Raw genomic sequence first — 17,000 nt, forward strand, 5'->3', positions numbered from 1 at the left:
AAGATCATGCCAAAGCAAGACTCTTATATCCTCAAATCAGAGAACACCCTCATATAGAAATTATAGACAGTACTTTCTTTGAAAGAGGGAAAGAAGCTTCAGTCACTCACACAGAACAAATATAATTCTCAAGATCAGTTTAGTCAAATGGAAATCCATTCAGTTTAATAAGATTTAATTAATAATGATTAGATGTGTGCTATTTGCCAGGAACTGTGCTTGGTGCAGAAAATATCAAGATTGGTCTGATACAAACTGGGCTTTTAATGATTCTATTGGCCACTGTGGATGACAGACACATAAATAGCAAGTCACAAGACAATTGAGGTACTGTAACAGAGTTGCAATGCAAATTATAATAGGGATACATGAACTCTGCTTGGAGTGATTAGAAAGGAAGACTTTAAGGGGCAAGACACTTCTGAGCTGATCTAATTGGAGTTGCTAAAGAATTAATGATACACTGTCCAAAAGAATCTCTGCACACTTTTTACCTGTGGACTTTAGGGGAGAGAGAGTGGCTAATATCCAGATCATGACAAAACAACTGATTTATCCTTTTTGGAAGGTAGCCCAGGTCTTCTAGAAGAGGATTTGTCCTTAATGACTCATGAGAGTCTCATTCTGAAGGATAAACTAGTTGAAAAGTGTGTTGTTTTGTTCCTAATTGTCAAGAGTTCTTTTACTGTGCCCTAGCCTCTCAATAAAACTTTTATTTTAGGCCAAGGAGTAGAGATGGATATGCTTTATATATCTTGGAGCCTCATTGTCTCTGATGTGTTTAATGTCATAAAGCACATGAAAACTCTCAAATATACATAGTTGATTCAGTTGCCTATGAAAAAGCCCTAGATTTATGGAACAACTATTTATCTTATAATTCCAGGGAGAAAAATGGGCCCAGGCAGTGCCAACCCACTTCATCTGTGGCATACTGTGTCTCCAATATTGCTATAGTTTAGTTGACTGAGCCACTCTGTAGCTGTGAAAGTGTGTGTTGAACTTTAGAGAAAGTCCAAGAATCTCTTCTCTCCTCCCATCCTCAAAGATGGAGAGCACCATTATGAATTGATCATACATAAGGACATTGTATCCCCTATCATACGAAAAGGTGGGGTTTTCACTATGCTATGAGAGAGGGTTAATAGTCAATCATACATGGCATTTGTTATGTCCTTACTTTGGACTGCTGCCTTTGAAGAACTTGTGAGTAAAAACAGCTTTAGAAGCTCAGAGCCTGGTGATATAGTGTGGATATTTGTCCCACCCAAATCTCATATTGAAATAGAATTTCCGACATTGGAGATGAGGGTTGGTGGGAGGTGTTTATGTCATGGGGACAGATCTCTTATGGCTTGGTACTGTCCTTTTGAGAGTGAGTGGGATCTCACAAAATCTGATGATTTAAAAGTATGTGGTACCTCCCCTCCCTCTCTCACTTTTGTTTTTGCCATGTGACATGCCGGTTTCTGCTTCACCTTCTGTCATGAATAAAAGCTCCCTGAGGCCTCCCCAGAGCCCAACCAGATGCCAGTGCCATGCTCTAAGAGCCTGCAGAACCACAATCCAATTAAACCTCTTTTCTTTGTAAGTTACCCATCTTCAGGCATTTCTTATAGCAATGCAAGAACACCTTGCCTATCACACCTTGCCTGAACGAATGTTTGCAGCAAATGACTAGAAATTGGAGAAACCATTGATTTTCTTCATTCCTCAAAACTAGTATCTACTTCCTGGAGTTTCTCAGTCTTTTTCCTTTTATTATTATTCCAGGTTCATTCTAGATCAGGGAAGGGGGTCCTACAGTCCATTCTGACTCTATACAATTTGTTGTTGAAATGGGGTAATGCAAAGCCTAATAACACAAGAGGAATTTGTTTGAAAGTTGCTGCTGTTTATGTGGGTGTGTTTTCTGAGGATTTAACAAAGATGTATGCAAGTACCCATGTTCCTGGTTCCCCTTGTCAGTTAAGATCTGACTTTATTATAGTCTGTTTAGAAGTAATATCTCTCTTTTATTTCTTGAATAAGTCTTTCACAGTTCCATTTTCTTTATTTCATAGACAAACATGCTGAAAGGAGGGAAATGAACACAGGAGATCCATATTGAGTGTCATTTCAGACCTGAGAATAAAGACATTTCAATGGACTCATCATGCACCCTCCCAATTCTTCTGAAATTGAGATTACCACCTTCTTTCTGATTGGAATGCCAGGGTTGGAGCATGCTCATGTATGGATCTCTGTCCCCATCTGCCTCATGTACTTGGTAGCCATCCTAGGCAATTGCACAATCCTGTTTGTTATCAGGACTGAGCCCTCACTCCATGCACCCATGTACCATTTCCTTTCCATGTTGGCTGTCTCTGACCTGGGCCTGTCCTTCTCCTCCTTACCCACTATGCTAAGGATCTTTGTATTCAATGCCATGGGAATCTCCCCAAATGCTTGCTTTGCTCAAGAATTCTTTATTCATGGATTCACAGATATGGAGTCCTCAGTGCTTCTGGTCATGTCTTTTGACCGCTTTTTGGCCATACGCAACCCTCTGAGGTACAGCTCTATCCTCACCAGTGCCAGAGTTGCCAAAATGGGGCTGGTGTTTCTCATTAAAAGCATGCTCTTAGTACTCCCATTTCCTTTCACTCTTTAAAAGGTTGACATACTGTAGGAAAAGCCTACTCTCTCATTCCTATTGTCTTCATCAGGATGTTAGGAAGCTGGCCTGCTCCGACAACACAGTCAACTTCTTCTATGGTTTCTTTCTTGCCCTCTGTATGATGTCAGAAAGTGTGTTAATTGCTGTGTCTTATGTGTTCATCCTGAAGATGGTCATGGGAATTGGATCCCATAGGCAGCAGCTCAAGGCCCTCAACACCTGTGTCTCCCATATCTGTGCTGTGCTTATCTTCTATGTACCCATCATTGCTTTGGCATCCATGCACCGCTTTGGCAAGCACAAATCCCCAATGGCCATGATCCTCATTGCTGATGCTTTCTTACTAGTGCCACCTCTTATGAACCCCATTGTACACTGTGTGAAGACACAGCAAATTCGTGAAAAGATTTCGGAAAAACTGGGTCTACAACAACAGTGTCAGTAAATGAGGTACAAGATCAGCCAGGATCAGGAGAGAAAATACCTTTCTAAGCAAAGTATTATCAATGATTTATCATTATATTTCTTAATTATTCATATACAGATGGCCTTTCTTACTCATAGGTTTCACATGTGGAGATAAAAAATATTCAGAAAAAAAGTATGATTGATTGCATCTATGCTGAACATCTAGACAATTTTTTCGTTATTATTCTCTAAACAATACAGTATAACAACTATTTACATAGTAGTTTTGTTGTATTTGGCATTATAAATATTCTAGAGATAATTTAAGGTATATGAGAGGATATGTGTAGGTAAGATGCATATACTACACCATTTTATATGAGACTGAACATCTTCAGATTTTGGCATCCCTGGGGTCCTGGAACCAATTTCCTATGGATAACAAGGGATGACTATAGTCAGTACGGCATATAACCTCTTTAAGAGCTCTGTAAGTAGGACTGACATAGATGTTGATAAGTATGTATTTGACAGTTTTAGAAAGTTATTGAAATCATGACTCAACACACTGATACAGCATTTTAGTTACACAATTTATAGGACAAGGATAAGTATATGTGAAAGCAGGGATTGCACTCCCTTGCAGACAAGGAATAGCAAGGCACTGAAGATTAAAGGATTATCACCCCAATCCAGTTGCTGGTTTTCTTTCAGGTGACTTTCAGACACATGGTATTTGTTGAGGAGCATTCAGTCAAATTTTGTGTGAATTGTTGATTTCCCATTTAAGTGAAAGAAGTCTATTGTCAAGTATGAGTTGGTTAGCAATCCTCTCCCTTTGTGCCTTCCTTAACAGTGAAATAGGTAGAACCAGTAATTATTTTACCTTATCATTTTCACAGCCTTGAATTACAGCAATAAACTATCTCTTAACATTCCTTAATAAAAAACAATTTTTTTCTATATTATGGCAAGATTCCATAAGCCATAGTTAACTAAAAGAACAGAAGGATGATTGTGCTCTTGGTAAGAAATAGGAAAAAATATTTTAAAATACAGTATTTTTTAAAGTACTGATATTCTTGATTAGCTGTTCTAAAATATATGTTCTAAAATAATGGTTCTTATGGTTGTTTAGGCATTTGATATTTTAAATTACTATCTAATGTTTCAATTTCACTAAAAGGTTAGAAATAATTTTAAGCTAGCATAAAATAAAAATATAATATTCAATATAACACAATATGCATGGTTATAGTTTCATATTTTTAAAAGAAAATAGCCAACTAAAGATATTTAGATACCTCAAATTATTTTCTGTAAAATTCATTTGTTTCTTGTCTATCTTTTATTTGTGGTTACTTAGTAGTAGACAAAGATATAAAACATAAAATTTAGAATAAGTCAAACCTTAACAATTTTCTGCTATGAATTAGTAGAAAACTATTATTAATACATATCAATGTTTTACTACCTAAGTTGAGCCCACAAGTAATTACTATTATTTCTGTTTCAAAGAACCATTTTGAAGAAGGTTCAAGTCATCTTACATATTTTATATGGCAAAATAATCTTATATATTCTATGTTCCCAGGTGAATTTAGGTGAATCTTTATTGTTTGATTGTTGATCCTGACTAGATTTCCCACAGCTTCATGGAGAAGGGAGGGACAATCTTGCTTATCCCCTCCCACTGCATTATTCAGGTCTTTTTCTGTGACCTCAAACATTCTCCATTTATGTCATAATTGTTAATTGCATGTCTGTTTCTCTTTTGTATTTTGTTTCCTCAGAGGAATTGCATTAATCAAATTTATTAGCATGTCTCTAGCGCTTGTACAATGTATAAAAAATTGCATCTGACTAGTAGTCTAACACATTTCCCAATGTTTGAAAAACAAATCAAAACAACAACAAAAAGTCTTTAACAACTCAGCATATGTTGATAAATTACAAACACACCAAACATCTGACATGATAGAAAACCTATTGCCAAAATAAATAGGGAGTAACTACAAATTTCAAGTCAGTGAAGCTGTCCTGAGAAACAGTTCGTATTCCGCTCAACCACAAGAAAATGGAAACATATTTTCATGAAATAAACAACAAAAGTTTTAGTTTTTCTCCTAAACTCAGAAATTCAAATCTGTACTTGATGGAAATGACTCAAGTCATAAAATGTCAATAAGTATTTCTGGATCAGAAGAGTCAGTAGGCTAAATATTGTCTGTTTCTCTCAATTATCCAGCAGGTTTAATACGTTTCCAATTAAGTTTCCAGTAACATTTCTTTTGTAATTAGTAAAATAATTCTAAAAACAGAGATATAAGAGTAAACTGAAGAACATACAGTAAAAATAAATACATTACAAACTATATTAAAGCTTAATATAATAGATTTATTAAACAGCTGTAAAATTGTGCAGTTTACTCAACAAATCAATGAGAACAAAAAAATAGAATAATCACACTGTAATATATATCATATAAGATCTGAAAATGTGACCTATAATCAAGAAATATCAGAACTTTATATAAAATTGATTGAGTAGTCAAATAATACAAGGAGGAAAAATGAAAACCTGTACAACATTTCATATTTGTGTGCATGTGATTTTTATCACCCACAAAAATTAAATTAAGAATTAAGTACAAAAATAATTTTAAAATCTACTGAAATACAAGCAAACAAATCATGTATGGATGGGAAAAATTTTCTGATTAAATAACTACAATGTAACTACAACGGAAAAGTGAAAAGAAAAAAGCAACAAAGTCTCTTACAAATAATCCTTATGGTTGTGGTTTTATTCTGGGTTTGCCAACAGGCTGTCTGTCTAAAATAAAGTCTTTTGACCTTAATCCTTGTTTGGGGTCAGATGCTAGAAACTAGATATATCTTGGAATTCTTGCACTTTTGAATAATAGTTGTATTTTTTTTCCTTTTGATGAGGGTAGAACCAAATATTATTTATTTGGGAGCAATACAAGAACAAACAGCATTAGATGTATTTATTGAAAAACAATTAGTTATCTGAATAACATTGGAGGTCACAATTTAGAAAATAGTGACAATAAAATGCTTAGTGCTGACCAGGTACTAGGCATTGGGCTATATGTTTACCAGAATTAACAGTATTTACTTTTGCGAGAACCTGGAAAGGTAGATTTTATTACTTCCTCTTCTTCTGTGGGTTAGGAAGTTAAAGACTTATGAAGTTTAATGACTTTTCTAAGAATATAGAGCAATAAAGTGTTAGGAACTTAAATCTAAGCCCAGTCTGTATGATTCCAGAGCCCACAGCTTCAGCCACTACAGTTGGCCAACACAAGGAGACCAACAGTTATTTTGCCTCCTTCTAAATTTAATAATTTATATTTCTGGAAATCAATAAAGATAATCAGAGATAGAATCAATATATATTTATAAGAAAATACATCAAGGGTTACTGAAGTGTTAAGTAATAGGAAATAGTAGCAAAAACCATCACATACTAAGATGATGACATGTTATTCACCAATGCAACACAGCATCAACAACTAAGTGGTGTTTGCTAAACCCTGTATTGATTGTTAAAGATTAAGTTAAACATAAGACACAGGCCTACTATCATGGAGTTCAGGTGGTGAAGAAAACAAGTAAATAAGTAATTAAATTAGCAAAATATGGTAATTTTAATCATACACCTAAGGAAGCATATGTAAAAGAATGACAACAGGCCTATTTTGATGGATAATGAAAGCAAAGCTTCCTAGAAGTTAAAATCTAATACAAAATATAATTTAATAGAGAATAATGCATAATAGCAAGTAAATATTTAAGACATACATTTGCATATAAACCATTATCTTAATTTATAAATGTATCAAAAAATATCAGAACACATGTATGCCCATGTGTTTGTTTATTAAAAAAGATTAGGTTATATACAGTTATGAGTCACTTAATAAGGGTTTTTTTTTTTCTGAGAAATGCATCATTGTGTGACTATCACATAGTGTATTTACATAAACCTAGAGGGTATAGCCTACTACCTACCTGTGAAATAGCCTATTGCTCCTAGACTACAAAACTGTGCAGCATTTTACTTTACTAAATACTGAGGTAACTGTAACACAATGGTAAGTATTTCTGTTTGTTTAAACATAGACAAGGTACAGCAAAAATACTGGTATTATAATCTTACGGAACTGCTGTGGCATTTGAGGCCCACTGTTGACTGAAAGGTCATTACGGGGCACATGACTATATTATATAATTTCTCCGTAGGATTGCAAATAATTGTTATTAGATTTTAAATATTTTTTTCTATTTCTCAATACATTAACACATTTTAATTATATATATGACACTCATAATCAGAAAAATTCCAAATATATAAAATACATTGCTTAAAATAACAAAACACAAATTCATAGCCTATTGACAATTACCATAGGGATGGAGTACATTGATGAAATTTTTTTGGTGTTAAGTGAAAAGGTTGCATTTTAGTCAGGTATAAAAACTACATTTTTGAGTAATAGAAGATTAACACACATATAGCAGACTATTTTATGACTGTCATAAAACTGGAAGAAAATCACACATTTTCACAATTGTTCATCTAAAAACCTCTGGAATTCAATTATATTGTATACTTTAAAAGAGTCACATATCGCTTGAGGTATTACCCTGCATTCAAACATAGCAATATTTCTGAAGTGAAAAGTGTGAAATAAATAAATTATGGTCCAAAAAATATGTTCACACAAGTTCCTGTTATGTTTTTTGGCCAATAAATATTGAAACCAAACGTAAGAAAGAAAAAAAATTATTGTTTTTCCAGATGTTTGGAAACTTCTCCATTGCGAATAGAAAATTATCGATCTACCAGGGTAAACTTTTAGAAAAGTCTTCAAAAGAAGCAATTGTAAAGCCAGAGACATCTGAAATAACTGACGCAGAAAAGTTTGGATGGTTAAATTAGTGTGTGTTCTGGGATGTCCATTCTGCCACAAGTCAATTTCAGGGTCAGAGACTCTGCCATAGTATGATACTCTCTGAAGGAAATTGTATGGCGTCAGATGTCTAGAAACTAGATATATCTTTGGGTTCTTGCACTTTTGAATAATAGTTGTATTTTTTTCCTTTTGATGAGGACAGACCAAAGAGACATTTATTTGGCAGCAATGTAAGAACAAAAACGTGAAAGGTAAAATACTGAATTGTGGTATAATAGAATACAAAGACTGCCTTCTGAGTGCACAAGGCCAAGAAACATTTTAGCTACAATGAGGGACTTGGAGTTTGAAAAACTGAATTTTATTTATAATTGCATTACTTTATAGGATGGTCATTCACTTGTTTTTCCTCACCTAAAAAATGTGTGAGTCCTGCCGCACGCTCTTATGTAATCTCAATTACCTGAATATAATGCATAAAAGGAAACTCATGCAAATAATTTTAATTATAAATGATATGTGATTATTGTTGGTAAAGGGGATTGGAGTCCAAGCAAAGCAAAATCACAAAGTTGTCAGTGCTTGAGCTGAACAACATAGCTTGAAAGAAAACTGAGGTCAAGAAACCAGACTAGGGCTGGTGTTCCCTATCTGCCAAGGAATAGGAAGGTGATATAAGGGGAGGATACAGGTGGCTCAAATCAGAGTACCTGCTTGGTTCACAATGCTCAAACGTGAGTTATCCTAGGTCGGATGAAATTGTCAAAACTGTAGGAAAAAAAATTGAAGAATTATCTCCAGCTCCCTAACAACGCTGCACCTGAGTTTACTTCTTCACAAAACAAATGTTGTCAATAAAGGCAATCTAGAAATTTCCTATTAAAAGCATCAAAGCTACTGTGCAATTCTAGAGTGATGAGTATACCAGAGGGTAGAAGCGGTTAATAGCTGGGTAGACAATTAACAACCCAAGAAACAAGAGCAAATAGAAAAAAGCTGCAGCTCTGAGAGTCAGCAGCGGAGTAACTGTGGACTCAGGATTAGAACTATATTAGAATATATAGGCAATGAGAAAATAATGAAAGTCAATGTGTAATTTTATATATTGGATGGATTGGAGGTATACAAAATACTAATTAAAACTGAAAAGTATCACTTCTACTAAGAGGAAGAGGGATTAAAGAAAGATAGAGGTATAGAGAGTATATTTGTAAGGATACAGCGCTCTCTAGAAGTGACACCAGGAACTGAAACCGATGTGTAAGATTTTCCTAAAGTTTTTAATTGTAACTTTCTACATCTGTGTCTTTGTGAGCATATGTAACTTCTCCTTTTACCAGCTCAAGTAACAACATTTATTACCTCACTGGAACTGTCACCTCAGGGAAAAAAAAAATTGTTCAGCTGGATGTGAAAATAAAATTGTAATTTACTTCTGTTCTAAAAACTATTGTTTTAAAGGAGATAATTAAATTGTTCCACTATATTAAAGTGACTTTATTTTGCTTTTATATACACATGAGTCATGTCATTGACTAAAATGGTTCAGGGACATATACTCAATTTATTTGGTTTTAAATTACGGTATTAAAAAATAAAACTCTTTGATAAGCTCAGGGGAAAACTACTGTCTTCTTCCCACTCCTAAAATTCAGTTGGAATTGACTCAGGAACCAGAATGCCTATGGATAAGACTGCCCCAAGTCCCTTTCTTTCCTAAGCATAATTCAAGTCCTGACAATTTCCTACCTTCAATCCCATCTTCCTCTAAGACCCCTCACATTAGGACCCCATGAACCCTTGGATTGGAGCAGCTGGAACATAGCCTGGCGGATTGTCTTGGTCTTCAAGCTGTAAATGATAGGGTTCAGCACAGGTGGTAAGAGCAGATAAATATTGGCCAAAGTGCTACAGAGCACCCTTGGGGTAGAGTGGAAGAGGCGGTGTGCCAAAGAGAGGCTGATCATTGGCACATAGAAAACAGTGACCGCACAGATATGACAGACACAAGTGCTGAGAGCTTTTTGTTGCTTCTTTCGGGCCACAATGCTCAGAACAGTACGGAGGATCAGGACATAGGAGAAAAGAATAAACAATACGTCAGTGCCATTCAGGTATAGCTGAAGAAACAATCCCCAAAAATTGCTGATCCAAGGTTTGGAATAGGTGTATTTGATCACTTCTGGGTGGTAGCAAAATGGATGGGAAAGCTCGTGACCCCCATGAAAAGATGCAGTGTTTATGGTTACTACAATGGGAAGTAAGAAAACTACTGGTCTAATGCAGATGACCAGCGCTATCACCAGGATCATCCTGTCCGTGAGGGTGGCAGCATAGTTCAGTGGGTTACAGATAGCCATGAAGCGGTCAAAGGCCATGGTTACCAGCACCGAGGACTCCAGCAAGGAGAAGGCATGCACAAAGAACATTTGAATGAAGCAAGCTTTAAAGCTGATCTCCCGTGTATGAAACCAGAGAACACCAAGCACAGTGGGAAGGGTCGTAATGGTCAGGCATAGATCAACAGCTGCCAGCATGGAGAGGAAATAATACATGGGCTTGTGGAGTCTCCGCTTAGTAATGATGACAAGAAAGATCATACCGTTTCCCAAGAGGGCAATGGTGTAGAGACAGCATACTGGAATGGAGATCCAGACATGAGCACGTTCCAGCCCAGGGAATGCAGTGAGGAGGAAATTTGAGGAAGACGAAGTGGTGTTATTGAATATTGCCATGGTTAGTTGAAGACACTGAACTACGAGGAAAGAAAAATAATTAAGATTCTTTATATATATCATACATTTAATTAGTCATTTTATATACAATTGTAAATTTAAGGTAGTTATTTCTCTTCTGTTTTAAAGACAGGAAATGGACCCAGGAAGGTTAAATAGTATATCTATACTAAAATAGTTAAAATACAGATTCAAATCCAAAACCAAATTTACTAACTCCAAAGTCTATTACTTTTTACTAAACTTCTGATGATCAGAAAGGCCAGGCTAATGAGACAATTTGGAGAGCTGAATGTTATAATTTCCTTCTTTTAAAATACAAAAATTTTTAACATCCTTTTATATTTGTATATGATGTATAGGACGGATGAAGATGAGAAATAAGCAAAATAGAGAACTATGTTCTCATGACTCATCTAAAGAAGAATGTTTGTGGAGTCCAAGTGTTTTTAAAATTTTGTGTAAAATTCTACATATGTTTGTATTGTTTTTGTCTTCATGTGCTGATGAATGCAAAGGGCATTTGGGGGTGCAAAAGTAACTAAGCGATGAGATGCTTATAAAGCAGATATCAGTTGTCCTCTGTTCTTTGAATGATATCTCATAAAGGCAAAGAAGAAATGACACTGGATAATGCAAAGTAGGGCAAGAGGAGAGGAGACAGTGACTCAGTTTGCTGCTGGGGAAATTTTCCCTGTGGAATGGAGACAGAAGAAGCAGCAGAGGGCTTTCTCTCTGTGAGGTCATACACTCTGGAGCCAGTGGTAGGTCAAAGTTCAGTTCCTAAATTTATTAAAGGTTTTCTCAACATTGCCAGCTAACCAGAGCGATATGTAAGTGCTTTCTCTCTTCAGGTACAACTCTCCATCTGACTGGCCAGGAAGAAGGTAGCATCTGCCCCATTCATATACAGAAGACCAGGTGAAATTATTTGAATAACACTCACTCATCTCAATAACGGAGTGACCCAAAGATCACCATCCCTATTTTCTGGCATCCGTAATGTTACAGACCCATCCTCATCATTTACCAACCCCTACCTTCTGTTAATTTGTTAACACTGAATTATATTTCCTACACAATTCAGAATATACCCTGAAAGTTCCATGACATATTAAGCTAAAACTACCCTCTGCTTCAATCTTTGCCCCACATTTTGCTTGGACCTTTCACCTGGTGCTTAATAATGAGGCACAGCTGATATTGGTAATTTATATATGTGAGTACCATGTTCTTATTCTGCCAGAAGTTTGAGTTTCTTGAAAGTTTGGGCAAGCATGTTTTTAATCTCTCAATGCCAGTTACTAAAGCAGGATCAGGAAAAACAGAAAGTTTCATTTACCATCATTGACTCATTACCAAACAATTATGGCCACAGAAAGGGAGTTTTGAGTCCTATAATCTTTTGCCTTTATCTCTTCTTTCTTCTCCTATCTTCTCTTTCCCTATCTCAATTTCTTCCAGTATCTGTTATACCCCTCCCTTTCTTCATCCCATCTTACTTGTAGTTCCCATCAATTTATTGCTTTGTCTTCTTCTTCTCCTTATCTTACCATCCCTCATTTTTAAAAAACTCCCTCCCCTTCAGTTTTTTTTCCCACATTTGCACTCCCACCTTACCTGGTCACGTCAGCAGGAAACACCACCAACTTCTCTTCAGTTCCATAACAGATCAGGGACTAAACCAGCTTCCAAAAGTGAGGGCTTTATAGGCAGCCTAGTAGAGTCCCCAGGCAACAGGGAGCATTCTTGATTAGTAAGCATTCTGGTTCAAGTAAGAGTGATGGAACCCATCTGCAACTCAGACATATCTCCAAGACTTACCTTCAAACCCTGCTCCCAGGCCCAAGCAAACCCCATCCATCAGGGGCTGGGAGAAGAGCCCTAGCCCTGGAGGCTGACAGTAATGGATATCTGCAAAAACTGCCTGCCTGGGTCAAATAACTATAACCATTCCTCTTCACTCAGCCTTAGGCTAAGGACTCTCAGCCAGGAAGGCTCCCTGAATGTCAGAGCTGGATTAGGAGAGCAGAAAGAGTCATCCCATTGTTCTCAGCTTTCAATATATCCTCTTCCTAAGAGGTCTCATTACCCTCCTGGCCGTTCATACATCCTCCTCTTACACAGGAACTCCTCCTAAGAACCCTTTCCATTCAAGTCATATCTGGAGCCATCTACCTTCTACACATAAGTAACCTAACATTTGATGAACACATAATATGTTCCAGAAACTATATCGTTCAAATGCATTGTCTTAATCAACCTTATGAGTTCAGTATTATTACCTATTATTTCACAGCTGAGGAAATTGAAGCTCAGAGAGATTTTTTAATAACTTTGCTGTCTAAAAGTTAGCAAGTTGCAGAAATGGTACTCAAGCCTATTTCAGAAATGGTACTCAAAATTTTGAAATAAGTCTTATTTCAAAGCTTTTCACCTTAACCATCATGCTAAACTACCTTCTAATGTCAATTGTTTCCATTCGGGTCTTCAGGAACTATGGTTTAAATTCATCTTCCTTAATCTGTCGATTTCATAGATTGATTTCCAACTGTGTGCCCACATATGGTTTAAGCTTAGTTTAGTCTGGAATGCAACTATTCACAGTAGACAGTCAATTAATAATCCTGATTATATCTAATCTACCCTGGCTTTTTATACTTTCCCCCACCTCGAGACAGAGTCTCGCTCTGCCACCCAGACTGAGTGCAGTGGCGCAATCTCCACCTCCTGGGTTCAAGCTATTCTCCTGCCTCAGCCTCCCTAGTAGCTGGGATTATAGGCACTTCACACCACACCTGGCTAATTTTTGTATTTTTACTTAAGACAGGGTTTCATCATGTTGGCCAGGCTGGTCTCAGACTCCTAACCACATGATCCGCCCACCTTGGCTTCCCAAAGTGCTGGGATTACAGGCATGAGCCACCGCGCCCGGCCCTTTTTGTACTTCTTGAAACATTTTCCAAATATATTCTCACTATATATGTATGAGTCACACTGAGTAAAGATGCTTATCTCAGTATCAAGGAAGATCAAGTAACTTTATAAAGTTACACATCAGGTAATGCTCAGATGCATAAGTAAACACCACCCCCTTTTCCTGGTTCCTATTAGCGAAGATGACTGACTGTGAAATTTTCAGATAAGATTTATGAATATTAAGTAAGAACAGAAAGAATAGGAAGTATTACATCAATCTTAATATAGCTCTCATTAATTCATTAATTCAAAAATATATATTAAGTGTCCACCACATGGTCTAAACTACATTACACACTTGGGTTGTGATGAAGTGGGATAAAAGAGACCCTGTTCATATGGGGTATATATTAAGCACAAGTCAGAAAAGTCCTCTGAACAGAAGTGAGGCTGAGTTTGAGTTCTAAAGCTTATGTGAAATTTCTTATTTTTCCAACTCACTGAATGCACCATTTTCTCAAACTCTGCACATACTATTTATTTTTAATATTTTTTTCTTTTCTGATTCCAACCCCTTAAATATGTACACCTTATGTTATAAAATATATAAATAAATACACAAATAAAGGCAAAAGAAAATAAATGTTCTGTGTTCATCACTGAATACCAGAGTGATTCTAGTGGAGTAAGAGCAGTCTGGACAGATTTCTCAAAGAAAGTTATTAAAAAATGACATTCAACAGAAAACTATTCAGCAATAAACAGGAATAAACTACCAATACATGCAATAACATGGGTGAATCTCAAAAGCATTTTATTAAGAAGCTAGACACAAAAGACTGTAATACAAGGTTTCATTTGCATGACACTCTGGAAAAAGAATTGTTATAGGGAGGGAGAGCCAATCAATGCTTGCCGGTCAATGCTTGCCCTCTGGTGGGTGACAATACAGTGGTTTACCACAAATGGGCAGCATAAAGAAATCTGGGGAAGTGATAAAATTGTTCTGTACCTTTGTTTCAGTGGTGGTAACACAATTTGTCAAAACTTGTAAAACGATATGCCAAGGTGAGTAAATTTTATTGTACATAAATGTTTGAAAATTTCTTATATACAATTTTAAAGTATAAAACTTTATGTTTTATCAAGCTAAAATAAATTATTGCTCTCATCAAAACCATTATACAATTTCATTTCACAACCAATTATATTTGTACTGTTCAATACAGCAGCTACTAGTTACATATTACAACTTAAAGTTACACTTAAATCAACTAAAATTAAGTACATTTAAAATTCAGTTCCTCAGCTTGCACTAGCAAAATTTCAAGCAATTAATAACCATGTGTGGCTACTAGTTACTAAACAGCAGAGAAATAGAAAATATCCACTTCTGCGGGAATTTCTATTGGATAGTGCTGTGTTTGATACTTTTCTCTAACTTGATTGCATTTACATGGAGATAGTAGACGCCATTAAGGGCTAACCCTAGCCCCACAAAAGGCCTGGACAATCCGCCATTGGATCTGCTTGATTGTAACACTGTACACAATGGGATTGAGCACAGGAGGGAAAAGCAGGTAGATATTGGCCATGAATGTGTGTATTAGTGGTGACAAATGCTTCCCATAGCGATGAATTAGGGTCATACACATCAGAGGTACATAGAAAAGCAGCCTTGCACAGATGTGAGAGAGGCAAGTGTTGAGAGCCTTGAGCCTCTCTTCCTGGGAAGCAATGTTCAATACTGCGTGGAGGATTAGAATGTAAGAGGCCAAAAGTATCAAGGCATCTAATACAATGATGAAGATCACAGCCAGCAGGCCATAGATGCTATTGACACTGATGTCAGCACAGGCAAGCCTCATGGCATCCTGATGGAGGCAGTTGCATGGGAGAGGACACTGGAGTGACAGAAAGGTAACCTTTTGATGAGCAAAGGCACAGGGAGCAGAGTCCCCACACTCCGTAGCAAGACTGCTACTGCAATCTTGCTGATGACACTATGAGTGAGAATGGTAGCCTAGTGCAAAGGAAAGCCGATGGCCACAGAGCGATCAAAGGCCATGGCCACGAGAACACCTGATTCTACTCCCCTAAATGTGTGGATGAAGAACATCTGAATAAGGCAGCCACTAAATGTTATTGAATATCAGTTGAACCAGTGAACACTGACCATGGTAGGCATGGAAGACAGTGAAAGGCTGAGGTCAGTGGCAGCTAATATGGCTAGAAAATAATACATGGGCTCATGGAGACTTTGCTCAACTTTGAGGACAACAAGGATGGTGACATTTCCCAAGATCGTGGTGCTGTAAAGAAGACAGAGGGGCAAGGCCATCCATAAGTCTTTCTCTGGCATTCCTGGAATCCCAGTCAGTGTGAAGAAGCTCTGGTGGTTCTCAGTAGTTTGGCTGCATGGTGACATAATGGAATAGAGGTTTGACTAGGGAAAAAGAGAAGAGCTCATTAAGTCAAATAGCCTTCAACTGGAATCAGTAACAATAAGTATTGAGATGGTAGCTGTAAGAGGAAGTAACTTAAATATTATTCATGCACACCCATGTTCAGTTTGATACAGAAACCAATATCCCCTGCTTCATGAAGCAAGAATGCTGCTACTAAGCACAAAATTTTAAAATATTTAGGAGAAAGAGAAACAAAAAACCTCCAGTCAACATCTGCACATAATAGGGACATATGCAATTCAGAAATATCAAGAAGCTACCTGTCTTGCAGACTGCAATACTAGGGAAGAATTTGGCATTGTGTATTTACGTATATAATAAACACTAACACCAATAACCATGAAGAATATAACCACAATCCTAATATGAGGGCGGTTCATAAACACAGATGTGCAGATTATAAACATGTGGATGTATGTGTGTGCATCTTGGTTGTGATCTTAAATTGTTTTGATTTTCATATGATCATTTCCCTCTTTGGTACTCAACTTCTCAATCACTTCCCTCTTTGACACTTGTGTGATGTGAGATGGAGGAGGAAAGACACATTTTAAGAAATTTAAAGCTCTGACCTTCTGTATTCCTAAGAGTCTATGAGTACTAAAGGGATCTGAGCCTGCAGCAAGTGAGGGAGGAAGAAGTCACCTTGGCTCCCAAGGAACTTAAAAAAGACCTACTGTGGTAGGAAGAATAATACCCTCAAAGATGTCCTCATCTGAATCCTTGAAAACTATCGACACGCTACTTTGCATGTCAAAAGAGAATTTTCATATGTAGTTAAAAATTAAGAACCTTGAGATGTAGAGTTTATCCTACATTGTCCAGGTAGGCCAAATCAAATCACAGTAGTACTTAGAAATGAATAACC

The 17,000-nt window shown here is 36.7% G+C and overlaps 2 protein-coding genes and 1 pseudogene across 2 annotated transcripts; 1 reads left to right on the plus strand and 2 right to left on the minus strand.

Moving 5' to 3' along the window:
- The first annotated feature begins 2,155 nt into the window (after positions 1 to 2,155).
- LOC111540921 (olfactory receptor 51A7-like) lies at positions 2,156 to 3,104 on the plus strand. Its single transcript, XM_023209603.1, is given in 2 exon segments — positions 2,156 to 2,650; positions 2,652 to 3,104. Coding segments are annotated over 2 exon segments (948 nt in total).
- Positions 3,105 to 9,574: 6,470 nt separating this feature from the next.
- LOC111540920 (olfactory receptor 51T1) lies at positions 9,575 to 10,936 on the minus strand. Its single transcript, XM_023209602.2, has one exon. It carries the CDS (start codon positions 10,806 to 10,808, stop codon positions 9,762 to 9,764), a length of 1,047 nt encoding a protein of 348 aa, XP_023065370.2. The 5' UTR covers positions 10,809 to 10,936; the 3' UTR covers positions 9,575 to 9,761.
- A 4,203-nt stretch (positions 10,937 to 15,139) lies between these two features.
- Positions 15,140 to 16,092, minus strand: LOC111540979 (annotated as a pseudogene).
- Positions 16,093 to 17,000: the final 908 nt, after the last annotated feature.

This window comes from Piliocolobus tephrosceles, chromosome 13, assembly GCF_002776525.5.
Source record: "Piliocolobus tephrosceles isolate RC106 chromosome 13, ASM277652v3, whole genome shotgun sequence".
Lineage (NCBI taxonomy): Eukaryota > Metazoa > Chordata > Mammalia > Primates > Cercopithecidae > Piliocolobus > Piliocolobus tephrosceles.

Excerpts from the sequence above, each read along its gene's own strand:
- LOC111540920 (XM_023209602.2), bottom strand. The coding sequence starts at position 10,808 with ATGATATATATAAAGAATCTTAATTATTTTTCTTTCCTCGTAGTTCAG.